The sequence below is a fragment of the Myodes glareolus genome, chromosome 18 (genome assembly GCF_982192425.1).
Source record: "Myodes glareolus chromosome 18, mMyoGla1.1, whole genome shotgun sequence".
NCBI classification, from domain to species: Eukaryota; Metazoa; Chordata; class Mammalia; order Rodentia; family Cricetidae; genus Myodes; species Myodes glareolus.
Window position 1 is genome coordinate 47,831,761 of NC_142043.1, and position 16,660 is coordinate 47,848,420.

The window sequence follows — 16,660 nt, forward strand, 5'->3', positions numbered from 1 at the left end:
ACCTTCACATGTTAGCCACGGCACATATCACCACACAGAAGCACGCACACAAGATAAATACAGTTTAAACTGGAATTACACAGCAATAGCCTGGATCTGTAGCCAGATACCACATATACATGCAATCTCAGCATTCCAGAGGATGAAGCAAGACCGAGAGTGTGAAGCCTAGCCTGAGGGCTGGGGAGGTGGCTCGGTGGTTAAGAGCATTGGTTGCTCTTCCAGAGGTCCCGAGTTCAATTCCCAGCAACTACATGTTGGCTTAGAACCATCTGTAGTGAGATCTGGTGCCCTCTTCTGTTGTGCAGATGAACAGGAAGATAGAGCACTCAAATAAGTCTTTTTTTTCACCCAGCCTGAACTTTAGCAACTTTCTTGTCTCTCTCTCTCTCTCTCTCTCTCTCACACACACACACACACACACACACACACACACACACACACACGCACTGTTGGGTCCACGGGGGTCACACAAAGATGGGGACAGACCACCAAGCCCAATAAACCATAAGCAAACTTTATTCCAGGAAGAAAAAAAAAAACCCACCTCAGGGCACAAAAAGCTTACAACTAGCCGAGACCACAGCCAGAGATGGGTTTGTAAGACTGTGGCAAAGGCTGGTTTCTGAACCCACCTCTTATAGTAAGGGGCACCAAGCATTAGGTCTGAATAAAGGAATTTTTAAAATCTCGAGGTAAAACTCAGATACAGACTGCCTTACTTTACAATCTTCATTAAGAGTTTTTCAGTTAAACTAGTGTTTAAACTTAATCTGCTGCCTTCCCTGGTACTTCCTGGTAGCGGTTACTGAAGCCCTGTGCTCTCCCCTTTGATGCTGCCAGTTTCACATAGCAGGAAAAATGCATAACCCAGAGGTCACGTATATCTACCTCCTAAAAGTTAACTCAGCTCGTATCGTCCTTAATCACGGATGGCTGGGGTGTTATCTTAGGCTAATTCTCAGTTTGCGAGAGGTGCTTTGGCCTTGCAAACAGAGCTATGAGTTGTAAAGCGGAGTAACCCACTGTTAACAGTTAATCTTTAAGCTGCCGAGAAAGCTGCTGACAGCCTGCTCTCATTCTCCTAGGCTTACAACTTTATATTTCTTTATTTCTACATTCCTATTTCTTCAACACAAAACTTCACCAGATTTTGGTGCCAGACACACTAGTCTCCCGTGGTTCCTGGGAGTCATAAATCAGATATAACCTGTACAGCTATTTCAGAGGAGCGAGCCCTCAGTATCTGCCCATGCGCGTACTTACGTGTAAGCTTCTGAGTTTTCTTGAGATCAGATTCTTGGTGGCAGAATAACAATGAGCTTCTGTGTTCTTCAACAGCCTGGTTTGTCAGTCTGTCCCTAGCACATAGTTGGTTCTTACTTAATGTTTGGATAAAGAGTCGTTAGACTTCCATCTGTGGCCAGGTGGTGGTGGCTGTGTACACTGTTAATCCTAGCACTTGGAGACAGGCAGACAGGTCTCCAGGTTCAAGGACAACCAGGGCTACACAGAGAAATGCTGTCTCATTTAAAAGAAAGAAAGAAAGGGAGGGAGGGAGGAAGGAAGGAAGGAAGGAAAAAAAGAAAGAAGCAAAAAAGAGGAAAAGGCTTGTATCTATTATTAGAGTGAGGGCATACGTTTGATCCTGTGACAGTTAGTGCATGTTCAATTAGTTTTTTCTGTGGGTGATGGTTTATTCATCATTAGGTAGAATTATTAAGTGGAAACCTTGTGAAACTCCATAAGTTATTCAGATGTAGGTCAAACTCATCTAGTTTGTTGGGTAATCACAAAGTCATTTGTCTGCCCCAATTACAGCTCTTTATTCTGCACACCAATTGCTTTGGTGTTTAGCTTTGAAGTGTGGCCCCTGTGGGGAAGAGCTTCTTCCAGGGACTGGCTTTTGCCTTCCTCCTGTTGGAAGCAGCCTTCCTTTATCTCCTTTCCTTTTGTTCTCTTCCCTGCTGCTGAATGGGGAAGCCAATCCAAGTCATGAATGTGTTCTGCTTAGGAATAAAAGACGCTAACTAAACAGCTGCATTTTCCACCTCACCCCTGGCAGCGCACTTCCGTTCTTTGTGAGATGCTCTGCTGTGCCTCTGGCCCGCAATTTAGCAAAGAAAGAGAGCCAGTAATTTAAGCTTTTCCGCCTTGGCTCCCAGCCAGCAGCTTTCACCATCAGAGGGTATCATTTCCATCTGAGGTTTGCTGCCTCCTCATCTGTGTTGGAGAAATTTATTATGAAGAGAGTCCAGCTGATAGCAGATAGAGTAAATGCCTAGAACAGTTAATCAACATGTTTTTTTATTTTCAGTGCTCGGGCTCAAATCCAAGGCCCCGCGCATGCTAGGCAAGTGCTTTCCCATGGAATTACATGTCCCAGCCCTTAATGTTTTTGACACAGGGTATTGCTGGGGAAGACCTCTGTGGCCTGGAAAGTGGGATCCTCCTGCCTCAACTCCAGGTGCTGGGATTGCAGGCATGCACCATCATACTTTGACGTGTTTGCACTTATGTGGGCTCATTTTCTGTTTCTGGTGTTTGGGCTTTGGGGTTTTTGAGATGGTATCTCACTCTGTAGCCTTGGCTAGCCTGGAACTCAGAGATCTACCCGCCTGCCTCTGTCTCCTGGGATCAAAGGCATCTCTTGACACACCCAGCTTCATTCTCTGTTTTGAAGCTTAGATCTGGTTTACCATTTTATGCATAATAGCTCCAGTATTTAATTAAAATTCTTCTGTATAATTAAAGTTCTTGAATGGAAATTGTAAAAATCTTAAAAGACAGCTGAAGTTTTTATATATTTTGCATCAAGACTCATGTTGCTGGTTAGTGTCAGGCCTCCTTGGTCAGCGCGGGGATCTGAACGGTATGCTTTAATCCTCACTTTGTTTCAGACATGGGAAGACCCAGGACACAGTGACAAGCACACTGGCTGTTGTGGTGACAATGACCCAATTGATGTTTGTGAAATTGGAAGCAAGGTAATGAAATCGAATTTTTTCTGTGATATTAAAGTGAAATTAATAAATCATACCAAAGTTTATACTTTGGAAATTATTGTGAGTAAAATATGAAATATGAGCATTAGTGACACAGTCAGGCTTCCTGGAGGCTTTGGGACGATCGGTGACCGAGTCCAGCCAGATAGCCCGTGATGCTAGAGGGACTGGTGGGGGGCTTCTGTCTAACGCGCTGCTGTTCTAAAATTCAAGATCACAGGCTCAGCAAAGTAGTTAACAACCCAAACCAGTGTGTTACGTTTTTAATTTCTGTCTGTGTTTAATTGTGGTCCTGGAGATTAAGTTCAGAACTTTACCAAGTGAGAAATTTAAAGACGTATGGCTGGCTTAATTCAGTGGCTCCTGTGAAAGATAAACATATTAAAGGGTGTGTCTAAAGCAAATCATAGAAGCCTTATTTAGCACAGAGGCTGTCAGAAGCACCCGTGAGTTGAGTTTCCATAACCCACGTGGCAGCTCACACCTGTATGTAATGTAACTTCAGTTCTAGTGGAGCTGACAACCTCTTCTGGCCTCTGCAGGTACAAGGCACACGTGTAGTACATATACATACATGTAGTCAAAACACACCATAAAAATAAATATATCTTAATTTGTTTTTCTTTTTAAAGTATACAGAGCAGAGTGTAGTGGTGCATGCTTTTAATCTCAGCACTCGGGAGGCAGAAGCAGGCAGAACTCTTGAGTCTGAGGCCAGCCTGGGCTATAGAGTTCCCAGACAGCCAGGACTATGTAGAGAGAAGGTGTCTCAAACAAGCAAAAAGAACACTGGTCCTGTATATACTGTTTTCAACCTACGTAGGACTATTTATGTGGCTGGCCGTGACGACACAGATGGTGACCTGTGATCCTAGCACCCAGAAGGCTGAAGCAGGCTGATGGCAAGTTTGAATGCAGCCTGGGATAGCAAATTCTCAGCTATCCTGAATACACAGGGAAACTGTGTCTCACAGACATAGTGCTGGTGAGATGGCTCTGTGGGTAAAGGTGCTTGCTATGGAAGCCGACTGCCCCGAGTTTGAGCCCCACAGCCCATGTAAAAATGGAAGGAAATAATCGATTCTAACACAGTTGTCCCCTGACTTCCACTTGCGTGCAATACAGTGGCTCATGGATAACCCCCTGCCCCTCCATCGCACAGAAATAATAATAATAATAATATTATTATTATTATTATTATTTTGAGACAGGATCTCACTGTGTAGTTCTGGCTAACTGGCCTTGAATGAAAAACAAATCCATCTACTTCTGCCTACTAAATGCTAGGATTAAAGGTGTGTGTCATCATGGTTGGCAATAAAAGTACTTTAAAAAAAAGACGAAAAAGAAAACGAATAAAGTCAAGTACGTGCAGAAAAAAAAATTTGACATCTTTCCTACTTATTATTCCTACTTATTTTTATCACCAAAACAAAAGGTCCAGTTCCCCCCTTGCAGTGTGGTTTTGTTCTGACTCTGGTTCTCTCACAGGTGTGTACAAGAGGGGAGATTATCAAGGTGAAAGTTCTGGGCATATTGGCTATGATTGATGAAGGCGAAACCGACTGGAAAGTCATTGCCATTAACGTGGATGATCCAGATGCGGCCAATTATAACGGTAGGGAAATCTGAAGAGTGTATGGAAAACCTTCTAATCTCTTTGTTGTTATTGTTGTCGTTGAGACAGGGTCTTTCTGTGTAGCCTTTGTTGTCCTTGAATTTGCTAGGCAGACCAACCGTAGAGGTCGATTGCCTCTGCCTCCCACCTGCTGGATGAAGGTGTTCTGGAATTAAATTACCATCACATTTAACCTGTGATAATGGAATTGTAAGGTCACGCCTTCAAGCTGTTAGGCAGGAGGAGTGACGTGTTCAATCACTGAGGTTTTTCTACTACAGAACGCCTGGAGTTTAGCGCTCCATCATAGTGGTTTTTTTTTTTTTTTTCAGAGTTTGAGATATTATAAAACTTGCCATTTTGAAGCATGTAGTTTGGGTGGGTATAGGGGGTGCTTGTGCATGTGAAAGCCATAGATCAACCTCGGGTGTCATTCTTTAGGGGCTCTCCTTGTCTTTTGAGATAGGATCAGATACAGAACTCTCCAATTAGGCTGGCAGGCCGGCCGGCACGTTCCAGTGGTCTGCCCAGCTCTCTCTTTGCTGTGCCATCTTTTCCCTAAGAGCTGGGAATAGAACTCAATCTTCATGTCTGTGAAACTATCTGCAGAGCCTCTCAGCCTCTCTTGTTTTGCTTTGGAGAGTCTAAACCAGGTTGGCTTTAAACTCTCTACCTGCCTTTGAGAGTCATTTGTCTGCCTGTGTCTGCTATTCAAATGTAGATGACTTTCAGGTGTGCTGCTACTCCTGCGGTTAGAATTTGGGAGGCTGAGCCAGGAGGATCAGTAGTAGTTCAGGTCCTTTGTAACTATAGAGAATGATCAAGTTGAGGTCACAGTGAGCTACACAAGTGGAACCAGATGTCGTTTTACACACACACACACACACACACACACACACACACACACATGCGCGCGCACGCACGCGCGCGCCTCCTGCAAAGGGTTGTTATATGTATTCCTAGTCGGGCCAGCAAAATACTGTCTCGCGTTTACCCAGGTGCTGGGATTGTAGGTGTGTATTGGTACCCACACATCTGGTCAGCCAAGGGGGTTGGAAGGCCCTCTCAGTAGTGATATCACCCCCTGGCATCCAAATCTGGGGTTCTTGCAACATTTACAGAGAGAAAGAAATCAAGGCTCCCTGGAGAAATGGTTGATTCCAATCTGGGGCAGGGACTGAAAGCGTAATCCTGGACCGACCAGTAGAACCAGTCATGACACGCTTTTAAAACGCGGTAAATGACGCATCCATCAAAGAGACACGCTGAAATTTTGGATTGTAATCCAGAACAGATAACTAACTGAGAGACCACATAAATTAGTGAACAAATAAGCAACTGAGGAAGATAAATCTCTAATGCAAAATTCCAGGTAGTTTATATAGCTAGGCTTCTCTCGAGGGGCAGAGCCTAAGTTCCTCTCCCATTGTAGGTTGTGAGTGCTAAGAGTACAGCGTGGGGGAATCGCTTTCCATCAGAGAAATACCTCCTCAGCCAGTGGTTAAGGTTGTCAGCAGGGAAGGGCTTCTTGAGCATGGGCCCTTGAAATGATGTGCTTTGTACTTTGGTGTGCCTGTGATCTCATAGACGCTGGGAAAACAGTGGTCCTTGAAATGCAGTGATAGAAGGTTTAGCTGTCTGTTAGAGGGGCTGTGTTTGAACTGGTACAATAGTATATTAGGCCATTTGTTAGCCTTCTGGTGTGCTGCTCTGATTGTGTTGGGCAGGGTCTGTGTTCGCTGATACTTGGTGGCTCTGGCCACAGTTTGTAGAGCTGAGCCACTCACTGTTTCAGCTTTGATTCGCTTGGACTTTGGTTCCCAGCAATAGAGCTATAGACTCCTGAAAATTCCCTGGGACGTCAGTGCCGTAGTGTAAGCTGTGTGCTGTTTTCACTGCTTGTCACCCTAAGGCAGAGTCTGTCTCTCTGCTTGTCCCCATGCATCCCCTCCTTTTGCTGTTTCATGCTCTCTTTGGTAACAACTCTATAAAGTAATGTGGGGCCAGAGAGATGGCTCAGTAGTTGAGAACACTTGTTGCTCTTGCAGAGGACCTCGGCTAGGTTCCCAGCACCAACATTGTGGCTCACAATCCGTTCTAGGGAATCTGTTGTCACAGGCACCCAGCATGCATGGGTGGTGCTCATACATGCTAGCACAATAGTCACATAAAATAGAATGAATAAATCTAATTAAAATTTAAGTAATACATTTTCCTGAGTTATGAGAGATGTTCTACAGAGTATGGCTCTTTGAGCCCTACTTTCTGAATGCTGAGCTAACAGGTGTGCTTCTCTACATCCAGTCCATGCCATCTAAGGGTGGGGCTTCATGGATGTAGGCAAGGCACTCCGCCATCTTAGCTACATCCTTGTCCTATGAGGGTAATTTCCCAGTTCGCAAGCTTTCCATACTTTTGTTTGTTTGTTTTTTGAGATAGGGTCTGACTATGGAGCTCTGGCTGGTCTGGAACTTGGTATGTAGACCAGTTTGATCTTGAACTCAAAAGATCCACCTGTCTCTGCCTCCTCTGTGCCACCCTGCTTGGGTGGGTGGTCTTTAGGTAGATCAAAAGTTGGACAAACTGGACTAAAGCTTTCCTTCTTGCTTTATTTGTTCTCTTTTCTTTCCTTCTTTTCTTCTCTTCCCGAGTCAGGGTTTCTTTGTAGCTTTGGAGCTTGTACTGGAACTTGCTCTGTAGATCAGGCTGGTCTCAAACTAACAAAGATCCTCCTATCTTTGCCTCCCGAGTGTTGGGGTTAAAGGTGTACGCCACCGCTGCCCGGTTGCTATCTTTTTTTTCTTGAAACAGGCCTTGTAACCCAGGAAGGCTTTGAACTTTAGATTCTCCTGCCTCCAGTCTCCCAAATGATATGATCACAGGTGAACACCGTTATGCCCAGCTTTAAAAACATACTGTTTTGTATTGCTTCGTTTTCTTTGTGTTGGGGGATAGTCTCACTGTGTAGCCTGGGCTAGCTTTGAATTCTACATCCGACTACTTCAGCATCCTTGAATGTTAGAATTCCAGCTGAATGCCACCATGCCCATCTTGACTTCTTAGTGCTTTTCTTGCTTGCGTGGAGCAGAAATTTTGTGACTTAAAATGTCTATACTATCAAGCAGTCCACATGAATTCAAAATGTCACTCCCTGGTCAGGCAGTTAACTCAGTGGTGGCCTGCTCGCCTAGCTTATACAAAGCCCTGGGTTTGGGCCCAGGGCCACAAAATAAGTCAATTAGTTGTTTATTGTTGTTGTTTTTCAAGGCAGAATCTCTGTGTATCCCTGGCTATCCTGGAACTTTCTCTGTAGACGAGGCTGGCTTTGAACTAGAAAACCACCTGCCTCTGACTCCCGAGTGCTGGGATTAAAGTCCTGTGTCATCACTCCTGGCTCATTTATCTATTTTGATTTTTTTCAAGATAGGGTTTCTCTGTAGCCCTGGCTGTAATTAATTAGAATGTAGTAATCCATAAGTATCAGTTGAGTCTTTTGGTGTGTAATTGACATGTGAGCCTTTGACATACAGCCTCAACTTGCCTTTTTTAGTATCTCATACCTCCTTATAGGAATTAGGCTATCTGCCAAACCGGTTTGATTATATAACCCTATTCATTTCTCTTGGCTCTACTAGCAGTTAGTCATGCTTGATCCTCTCTCTTCAGCTCTCGGTGTCAAAGCTATTCACAGACACTGGATGATTTTCTTTTCTCAGCTCTGATATTATCTTAGCCTTTTTCATAACCTTCCCATGTCTCTCTCAATGTAAGCACTTGATATTTTTGTTGAATGCATAATTTCTTACGCATCATGCAATATGTTTATTTTCTCTCCTTAGATATTTCTGATGTTGAACGGCTGAAACCTGGCTACTTAGAAGCCACTGTTGACTGGTTTAGAAGGTATAAAGTTCCTGATGGAAAACCAGAAAATGAGTTTGCGTTCAATGCAGAATTTAAAGACAAGGTAATGTATCTTTCAAAACTGTAGTTTTAGAACTTTTATACCGAGACTTATAATTAAAAGTATGTTGTTTCCATCTAAAGATTCATGAAAGAGGGGGACCAGGAATATACTTCTGTAGTAGATGCTTGCCTAGTATACATAAGACCCTGTACTCGATCCCTAGTACCACCCCCCAAAAATCAATCTTACAAGACAGTAAAGATGCAAGATAGCCTTGGCCTTTTAAGTGCTCTCTTACTTTTCTAACAGAACTTTCTTTTGTTAAGTCACTTCCTGACTCAAGAGATAGTATCACATTCTGAGACCTTCCCAATTAATGCCTGTCTTCAATTACAGAATTTTGCAATTGACATTATTAAAAGCACTCATGATTATTGGAAAGCATTAGTGACTAAGAAAACAGACGGGAAAGGAATCAGTTGGTAAGTGTTAACTCTTTTTCTATGTCTTTAACACACAGTAGTCCAGTTTATATTAAATGTTTTAGAGATTGTAATGTTTCCAGTGGTCAGGATCTAGATAGGTATTTACAGAATCTTTGCCTCTTATTCAAAGAACTAAAATAATGACAGAGAAAGTCTGTTCAAAGTGGAGCTATGATACAGATTAGATAGGGATTCACTGTCTTGATAGATGAGGTCGTACGTACATTTACTTTCCCTATTGGACATGTCCCTTCTCATAATCATAAGCATGCCTAATTGTGCATGGTCTTAAGATGCTAAATAGGTGATTCTCTCTAAAAGGTTATTATGCCTTCCTACCCATGTACTCAAAAGCAGTTTGTCAGTGGCTGTGGCTTCATTTTCTAAGAAGCAGGATTGGCTTCATTCCAGTCAGCTCTCTGGGGACTTGTAATCTGAGGACGCCCTGAGCTCTTTGGGGATCAATAGTTATTGACTTGTGCTAACTGCCACCAAGAAAACAGTCTTTACCATGCCAGTATCTACCGTGCTCCTTGAGTTTACCCCCATGAGTAATAATAGTTAGTTAATTGAGCAATTAATACTTGCCAGGCATAAAACAGATAGAGGAAATTGAACTTAACCAAAGGCACTCCAGAATAAGTGTTGGTGCCTTATCTTAAATACCTTAAATCCCAATACCCAAGGGGAAAAAAAAACCAAAATAAACAAACAAAACAAAATATAGCCCTTAAGGTAGCTCATCAGGTAAAGGTGTTTGGGTTTAGCCTCAGTGGAGTTCACATGTTCCTGGGTAGGGGTGTGTGGATTAGAAATGCCAGGCAGTCTGAACAGAGATGAGAAAGAAAAAGACAGAGACTCAGAATAGAACTGCAAGGGCAATCCAGTGGATACGGAATTTGCTGGTGTTTATTTTCCATATGCTTATATACCTCAATCCAAAAAGCGGGACACACACACACACACACACCACACACACACAGGGAACCGGGGAACGGGATGCGGGGGAGCAAAAGACTACTTCAACGTGACACAAAGAATAAACAAGGCAATTACACCTCTTCAATACCTGAAGCATCAAGCAACTATTTCCTAGGTATTCTGTTGTTTAGGCAGGGATATGCAGTGACCACTTCTTAGGCCAAGCATCCTGTAGGCAGCCACTCCCTGGGTCAAACCTCCTGTCTTGCCTTGAAGAAGCAGGAATCTGCCTGAACTCTCTGACCTTTGTTCAAGGTAGAACACGTCCACCTCTGTGGGCCATTTTAACACCAAAACACCAAGTAACCACACCCTAGGTCAAGCTATCTTTGTTAGTAGCCACACCTTAAGTCTGACCTCTTGTCTATAGCCTTGAAGGAACTAGAACAGGCCTGAGCTCTCTGACCCCCAGTCAATGTGGACTGACCCACTTCTGTAGGCTCCTACATAAAGGCACTTCCTGCCAAGTCTGACTCTCATAATTTATCCCCTAACGTGGTGCGTTACTTATACATATACACATACACAAAATAAATAAATGTTTGGATTTCTTTGATTTTGTTAGTCAAGACAGTTTCTCTGTGTAGCCCTAGCTGTCCTAGAACTCACTCTGTAGACCAGGCTGGCCTCAAACTCAGATCTTTCCTGAGCCGCACCGGGAGTAAGGCATGTGCTGCTACTGCCCTACTGTTACACAATATTAATCTTAATTTAAAAATTAGCTCTAAGGCTGAGATGTAGCTCAGTTGGTGCTTGCCTGGCATGGGCACAAAGCCCTGGATGCCATCCCAGGGTTGCATAAACTAGGTATGCTAGCTCATGTTTGTAATTCCAATAATCAGAAGTAGCTCAAGTCCAAAGTCATTCTTAGCCAATTTGAGGCCTATGTGTGCTACAAGAGTCCCCTGTCTCAAAGTAAATAATAAAGTACAAGTTTTGAAGGGTTGGGAGTTAGCACTAGTTGAATGCTTTCCTAATACATTCAAGATCCTAGCTGCATAAAAATGAGTAAAAAAATAAAATTATAATTTCCCCTGAAAGCACCTGTTTGTAGGCCTTGTTGGTCCTGTATGTGCAGAATATTCTAAGTGGTTAGGACGATAGCATGCATGATTTGTTTCACACTTTTTAATCTTAAAACTACATCTTAAGCATTTGCCCATTACATTGTATAAGATTCCTTGATTGTCTAATCCATTTAATGGACAAGTCTTTGGTTTTTTGGGGTTTTTTTTTTTGTTTGTTTGTTTGTTTTGTCTTGTTTTGTTTTATTTTTTGTTTTTTAGCCGTATAGTCTCAAAGAATGGTTTAGTTTTTCGACCTCCACCTGCTTCTGCTTCCTGAGTGCTGGGAGTTAAGGCGTGTACTTTTTCTATCAGGAGTATCTGTATTTTACATCTTTCACCAACACTGATGGGAGCAGGGTTTTTTGTTAGCTTCTTTTTTTTTTTTTAAACAATTGGGAAAGAAATGTTTCCAATTTTAATTTGCATTTCTCAGCTATTTAGTGAGTGCTACAGCAGATTTGATCTCCAATTCTTAAGTCTAAATTATTAAGAGATTTGAACTAAATCAGCCACAAGAGCATGTGTGAACCTTGACCAAATAAGCAATTAGGATGTTTAGGATAAGCAAGAAAGCTTTGACTGAAACCAAATTTAAATGCTATCTGGTCTAGGCATGATGATACTGCCTTTAATCCCAGTATTCTCTGAGTTCCAGGCTAGCCTGGCTACATTATGAGACCTTGTGCTCCCCCCTCCCTCAAAGCCATCTGGTGTATTATTATCAACCTAGTTTTTTTGAATGGATGAGGAGACTGTTGTTCTTTTATCCTCTTACTATGTTCACTTTGCTCACTAGCATGAACACCACCGTGTCGGAGAGCCCCTTCAAGTGTGATCCTGATGCCGCCAAAGCCATTGTGGATGCTGTAAGTAACGTGTGCATTTGAAAGATGACTCAGCGGCTGAGCCATAGGGCGCTCCAAGGGAAGAAATTCTTGTTGCAACAAGTGTTTGAATGTCTTTTGTGTGCATATTAACTGTGTGACGTCTTGAGGTCAGAACTGTGAACATAGACAAAGAATAGAGAGGGGAAAGCTGAAGAATGGTCATGGTCAACCCTAAGTTGTACAGATACAAAGTAGGTGACTTGTAAAAACCAGATTGCTGAATGTACTGGGTACTGTACAAGCCCATCACCTGTCAAACCGTCTTCCACAAGAGACCAAGTGGGAAGTTAGGTAGCTTGTTTGTAGCCAAGACCATGGAAGTAAGCACACTTCAAGAGTCATTGCAGGAAGAAAAATAAGGAATAAAAAAGAAAAATGAAAAAGAAATTTTTTTTAATTTAAAGTCACTGCAGGAGCAATGAATAGTACAGAACCTTCTCACACAGTCCAGGAGAGCAGCACCTGACTTTTATGGGATTTTTTTTTTCTTTTGTTTTTTAAGATAGTCTTGCTGTGTAGTCCTAGCTGGCCTCAACATCAGAGCTCCGCCTACCTCTGCTTACTGAGTGCTGGGATTGGCAGTGTTGGCACATGCTTTAATCCCAGCACTCAAAAGGCAGAGGCAGGCGGATCTTAGTGAGTTCGAAGCCAGCCTGGTTTACAGAGTGAGTTTCAGCGCAGCCAGGCTTGTTTCACAGAAAAATCCTGTATCGAAAATACAACAACAAAAAAACCAACAATAAAATAATCTGATTTGGATTCAGCAAACAATTGAACTAGATCATTTGAAAATTATTTTCATTTATGGGGCTGGACAAGATGACTCAGTAGTTCAGACCAGTTGCTTTTGCAGAGTCCCCAGGTTCTGTTCCCAGCACCTCATAGTGCCTTACAACCACCTTTAACTCCAGCTCTATGGGGATCCAGCCTGGGCCCTTGTGTTCACATGGTACATAGATGTGCATGTAGGCAAAACATTTATAGACACAAGTAAAAATAAAGACATCATTTTTTTTTTAAAGAAAAAAAATTGTTTATGCCATCAGGCAGCAAGCAAAAGCAAATGAGGTCTGATTGACTTCCCATGGCCACATCAATGGGTCGTTCGTTACAAAGGAAAATGACTTGGTGATGAATCCAGGGCATTTAGATCCATCTTCGTGTACACAGGAATCCTGACAATGAGATGAACAGGAAAGACAAACTGGGAGAGGTGACTCAGGAGCATTCTTTTGTGTGTGTTGTTAAGAGACTTGGATGTGGGTCTGGAGAAATGGCTGATTAGTTAAGAACACTGCTTGATCTTGCAGAGGACTAGGGTTCAGTTCCCAGCATCCTTATGGTGGTTTACAGCCATCCAAATTCTGGTTCCAGGGATCTGACTTGTGCTTTCAATTTCCACAGCCACCAGGAATGCATGTGGTGCACATACATATTAAGGCAAAATACCCTATACAGAAAATTAAGTAGATCTTTTTTAAAAATTGAAAGAGACTTGTATATAATATATGATCTCTTAAACCAGTGGTTCTCAACCTTTCTAATACTGTGACCCTCATGCTTTGGTGACCCCCAACCATAAAATTATTCTGTTGCTACTTCATAATACAAATCATAATCATAATACAAATATCTGACATGTGACCCCAGAGGGGTCACGACCCACAGGTTAAGAACCCTATCTTAGCAGATCACACTGTGTTGTTCCCGTAAATTATTTTTAGAGACTAAAAATTGGTAGTCTCCTGTCTATTTTTCAATTTTACCAGTATGCTTTTAACCTTCCCTCTTGGGGTTAGACTACATTTTAATATTTTAATGTTTTATTTTAGTTGCCACCACCATGTGAATCTGCCTGCTCACTACCAACAGATGGTAAGACCTGAGTCCACTACAGTTATATTAGTTATGTGTCTGTATGAAATTATATATTATATATGTATTTTTTTTACTTGGAAAATAGTTATATACAGTTATGGGTATAAGTTTTGCTGTATGTTTATAATATGGAAAGCTTAAATCAAATTAGCAAATCTATCACCTTACATACTTATTTGTGGGCAAACATTTAAAATTACAGTTGTAGCTACTTTGAAATATATAATGGAACCCAGGAGAGGATGGATGGATGGATAGATGGATGTAGATGGATAGATAGATAGATATAGATAGATAGATAGATAGATAGATAGATAGATAGATAGATAGATATAGAGTGTACTAACATGCTAGAAGATCTGTGTTTGTTCCCCATCAACAGGAAGAAGATATTAATAGGCAGTACATTATTAGTAGTACAGCTGATTGCTGTGACTGGCATGGGCTGTTTGATTAGCTCCTGTCTCCCCTTCCCATCAAGCCTCCCTGTCGTCAGCCTCCAGCAAGCATTCCCGACTCTGCAGTTCAGTCAAGCTGTTTCTCTTTTTGCGCCTGACCTTTTTTTTTTTTGTTTTAAAGATTTATTTATTTATTATGTATACAACACCAGAGGAGGGCACCAGATCTCATTACCGATGGCTGTGAGCCACCACGTGGTTGCTGGGAATTGAACTCAGGACCTCTGGAAGAGCAGCTCATGCTCTTAACCACTGAGCCATCTCTCCAGCCCCTTTGCGCCTGTCTTTACTTCACTTGGGAAACTACACTGAAGCTCTGCAGTGTGTGTGTGTGAAGGATGGGACACTGCGTGCCACTGTTCTCTTTTTCTTCCCTCTTCCTGTTTGGGTACTTATATCCTCTCTGTGACCACCGTGGGAGGGCCCAGTGTGGGCTATATCGTACATTCTGTGCAGACATGCCTGCTTCACTTGGGGAAGAGCTCTAAACCCTCTTTCAATCTTGGAAATCTCTGTGATAGGAGAGGTACTGCATACCTGTAATCCCAGTCCGCTGGAAGCTGAGGCAGGATGTAGGCCAGCTTGGGTTGCGCAGAAGGACCCTGTCTGGAAATGGAAAGGAAAGGAAAGGAAAAGGAAAAGGAAAAGGAAAAATCTAAATTTCTTCTTTTTTCTTTAAGTCTTTAAAAAAAAATATTAAGCTGCCCTGGTGGTATGTACCCTAGTGCCTAAGTGTTCGGGGATAACTTGGACTCCATGACGAGTTTCAGATTAGCCGAGACTATATGAGACCTAATCTCAAAACAGGGAGAGAAAGAAGGAAGGGAAAAGAATGAATGAGGAGCTGGGTGGTGATGGTGCAAGCCTTTAATCACAGCACTGGGGAGGGGGCAGAGGCAGGTGGATTTTCATGAGTTCAAGGCTAGCCTGGTGTACCGAGTTCCAGGACAGGCTTCAAAGCTACAGATAAACTCTGTCTTGAAAAAAGCAAAAAAGCAAAATAAAACAAAAAAAGAATTAGTGAGGGGGCCCTGGTGTAAGCCTGTGCTAAACTTTTTGACTGTAGCTTTACATGCATGTTCTAGAGGTCATGTATAGTAGCAGCCATGCAAAGGCCTGTAGTATTCCTTGGTGGGCCAGCATTCTGCTGAGCCACATCCTCAGCTTACTCTTTGTTATATGTTGATAATGTGCGTTCTTAGCAGAGACTAATTTGTGTTTCTCTTTTCTGGCTACAGTGGATAAATGGTTCCATCACCAGAAAAACTGATGAGATGCCCTGGAATCCAAGCTGATCCCGTTGCATCCTGTTCACCTGGAAGCATTAGATGCAAAAGTGTAGTCACGTTTCAAGGCTTTAAATTTCTGCCACTTACCTAGTGAAGCAGATTCAGATTCTAGCCAGTCCAGTATGTTCAGAAGGTTAGCTATCCAGACACTTCACATCTCAACCCAGACAGCTTTTACACCTGTTAACTCTCAAAGCCGTTGGCATGGAAGTACCACATATTGGATGTATATGTTTACTGTGTTAGGAAATAAAGTTATTTTGCTGAAACTTGGCTTAGGATATTTCTTATTCCAGCGTCAACATTACCAAACTGGTGCGAGTACTGCAAAGTGTTAGTTTCCTAGCAGTAGTTCTAAAATTCCCTTTTACATTACTAGATAAAAACTGCATAGTGGTGTGCACTTTTAACCCTCAAATCCAAGAGGCAGAGGTAGTCATATCTCATGAGTTCCAGGCCAGTCTGGTCTACTTTGCAAGTTATGGGCCAACCCAAGCAACATTGTAAGTGCTTATTTAGAAAAATAAGCTGTTTTGAGGCATGCGAGAATGGGATCTCTTGTCCATATAGACATCCTGTTCTGTGCCTGGTTCCTGGGATCGCATTCCAAAGAAAACCTTGTAAATTACTGTTGTGCTAGCAGAAAGCCAAACCTTTAACAAAAGTTATAGTAAACGTGGCATTTACCTCTTTAATCAATAAACTGAGCCCTTCAGTCATTTGCATTGCACTGAGGTTACCAGCCAGAACAGTTTTTGATGAGTTCATGGCCTTTGGAGCTAGGAAGATCTGAGCTTGAATCCAGGCCGATCTTATCAGTTCTGTACCCAGGCAAGGTACAAACCAGTAAACCTCTTTTCCTCATCTATAAAAATGTCAGGTCATGACTTATAGTAAACATTCATATTTATTCAATCCAAACTTTATTATCCTGTGTATGTGTAGGTGTTATTGGAGGCTAGAGGTTTAGTAATTCCTGGAGCTGGACTTAGGTGGTTGTGAGCTGCCTGACGTGGATGTTGGAAACTGAGCTCCCATCCTTTACAAGAGCAGTCAATGCACACTCCTGACTGCTGAACCAAGCT

The 16,660-nt window shown here is 42.4% G+C and overlaps 1 protein-coding gene across 1 annotated transcript in view; it reads left to right on the forward strand.

Annotated features, from left to right (window-relative positions):
- Ppa1 (inorganic pyrophosphatase 1) overlaps positions 1-15,844 on the forward strand; it is a 29,499-nt gene extending 13,655 nt beyond the window's left edge. The window contains exons 5-11 of the mRNA XM_048451689.3: positions 2,901-2,987; positions 4,497-4,623; positions 8,463-8,590; positions 8,927-9,012; positions 11,860-11,929; positions 13,783-13,825; positions 15,525-15,844. Coding sequence (XP_048307646.1) covers positions 2,901-2,987; positions 4,497-4,623; positions 8,463-8,590; positions 8,927-9,012; positions 11,860-11,929; positions 13,783-13,825; positions 15,525-15,556 — 573 coding nt within the window. The 3' untranslated portion in view covers positions 15,557-15,844. The remainder of the gene's footprint in view (positions 1-2,900; positions 2,988-4,496; positions 4,624-8,462; positions 8,591-8,926; positions 9,013-11,859; positions 11,930-13,782; positions 13,826-15,524) is intronic.
- The last annotated feature ends 816 nt before the right edge of the window (positions 15,845-16,660 follow it).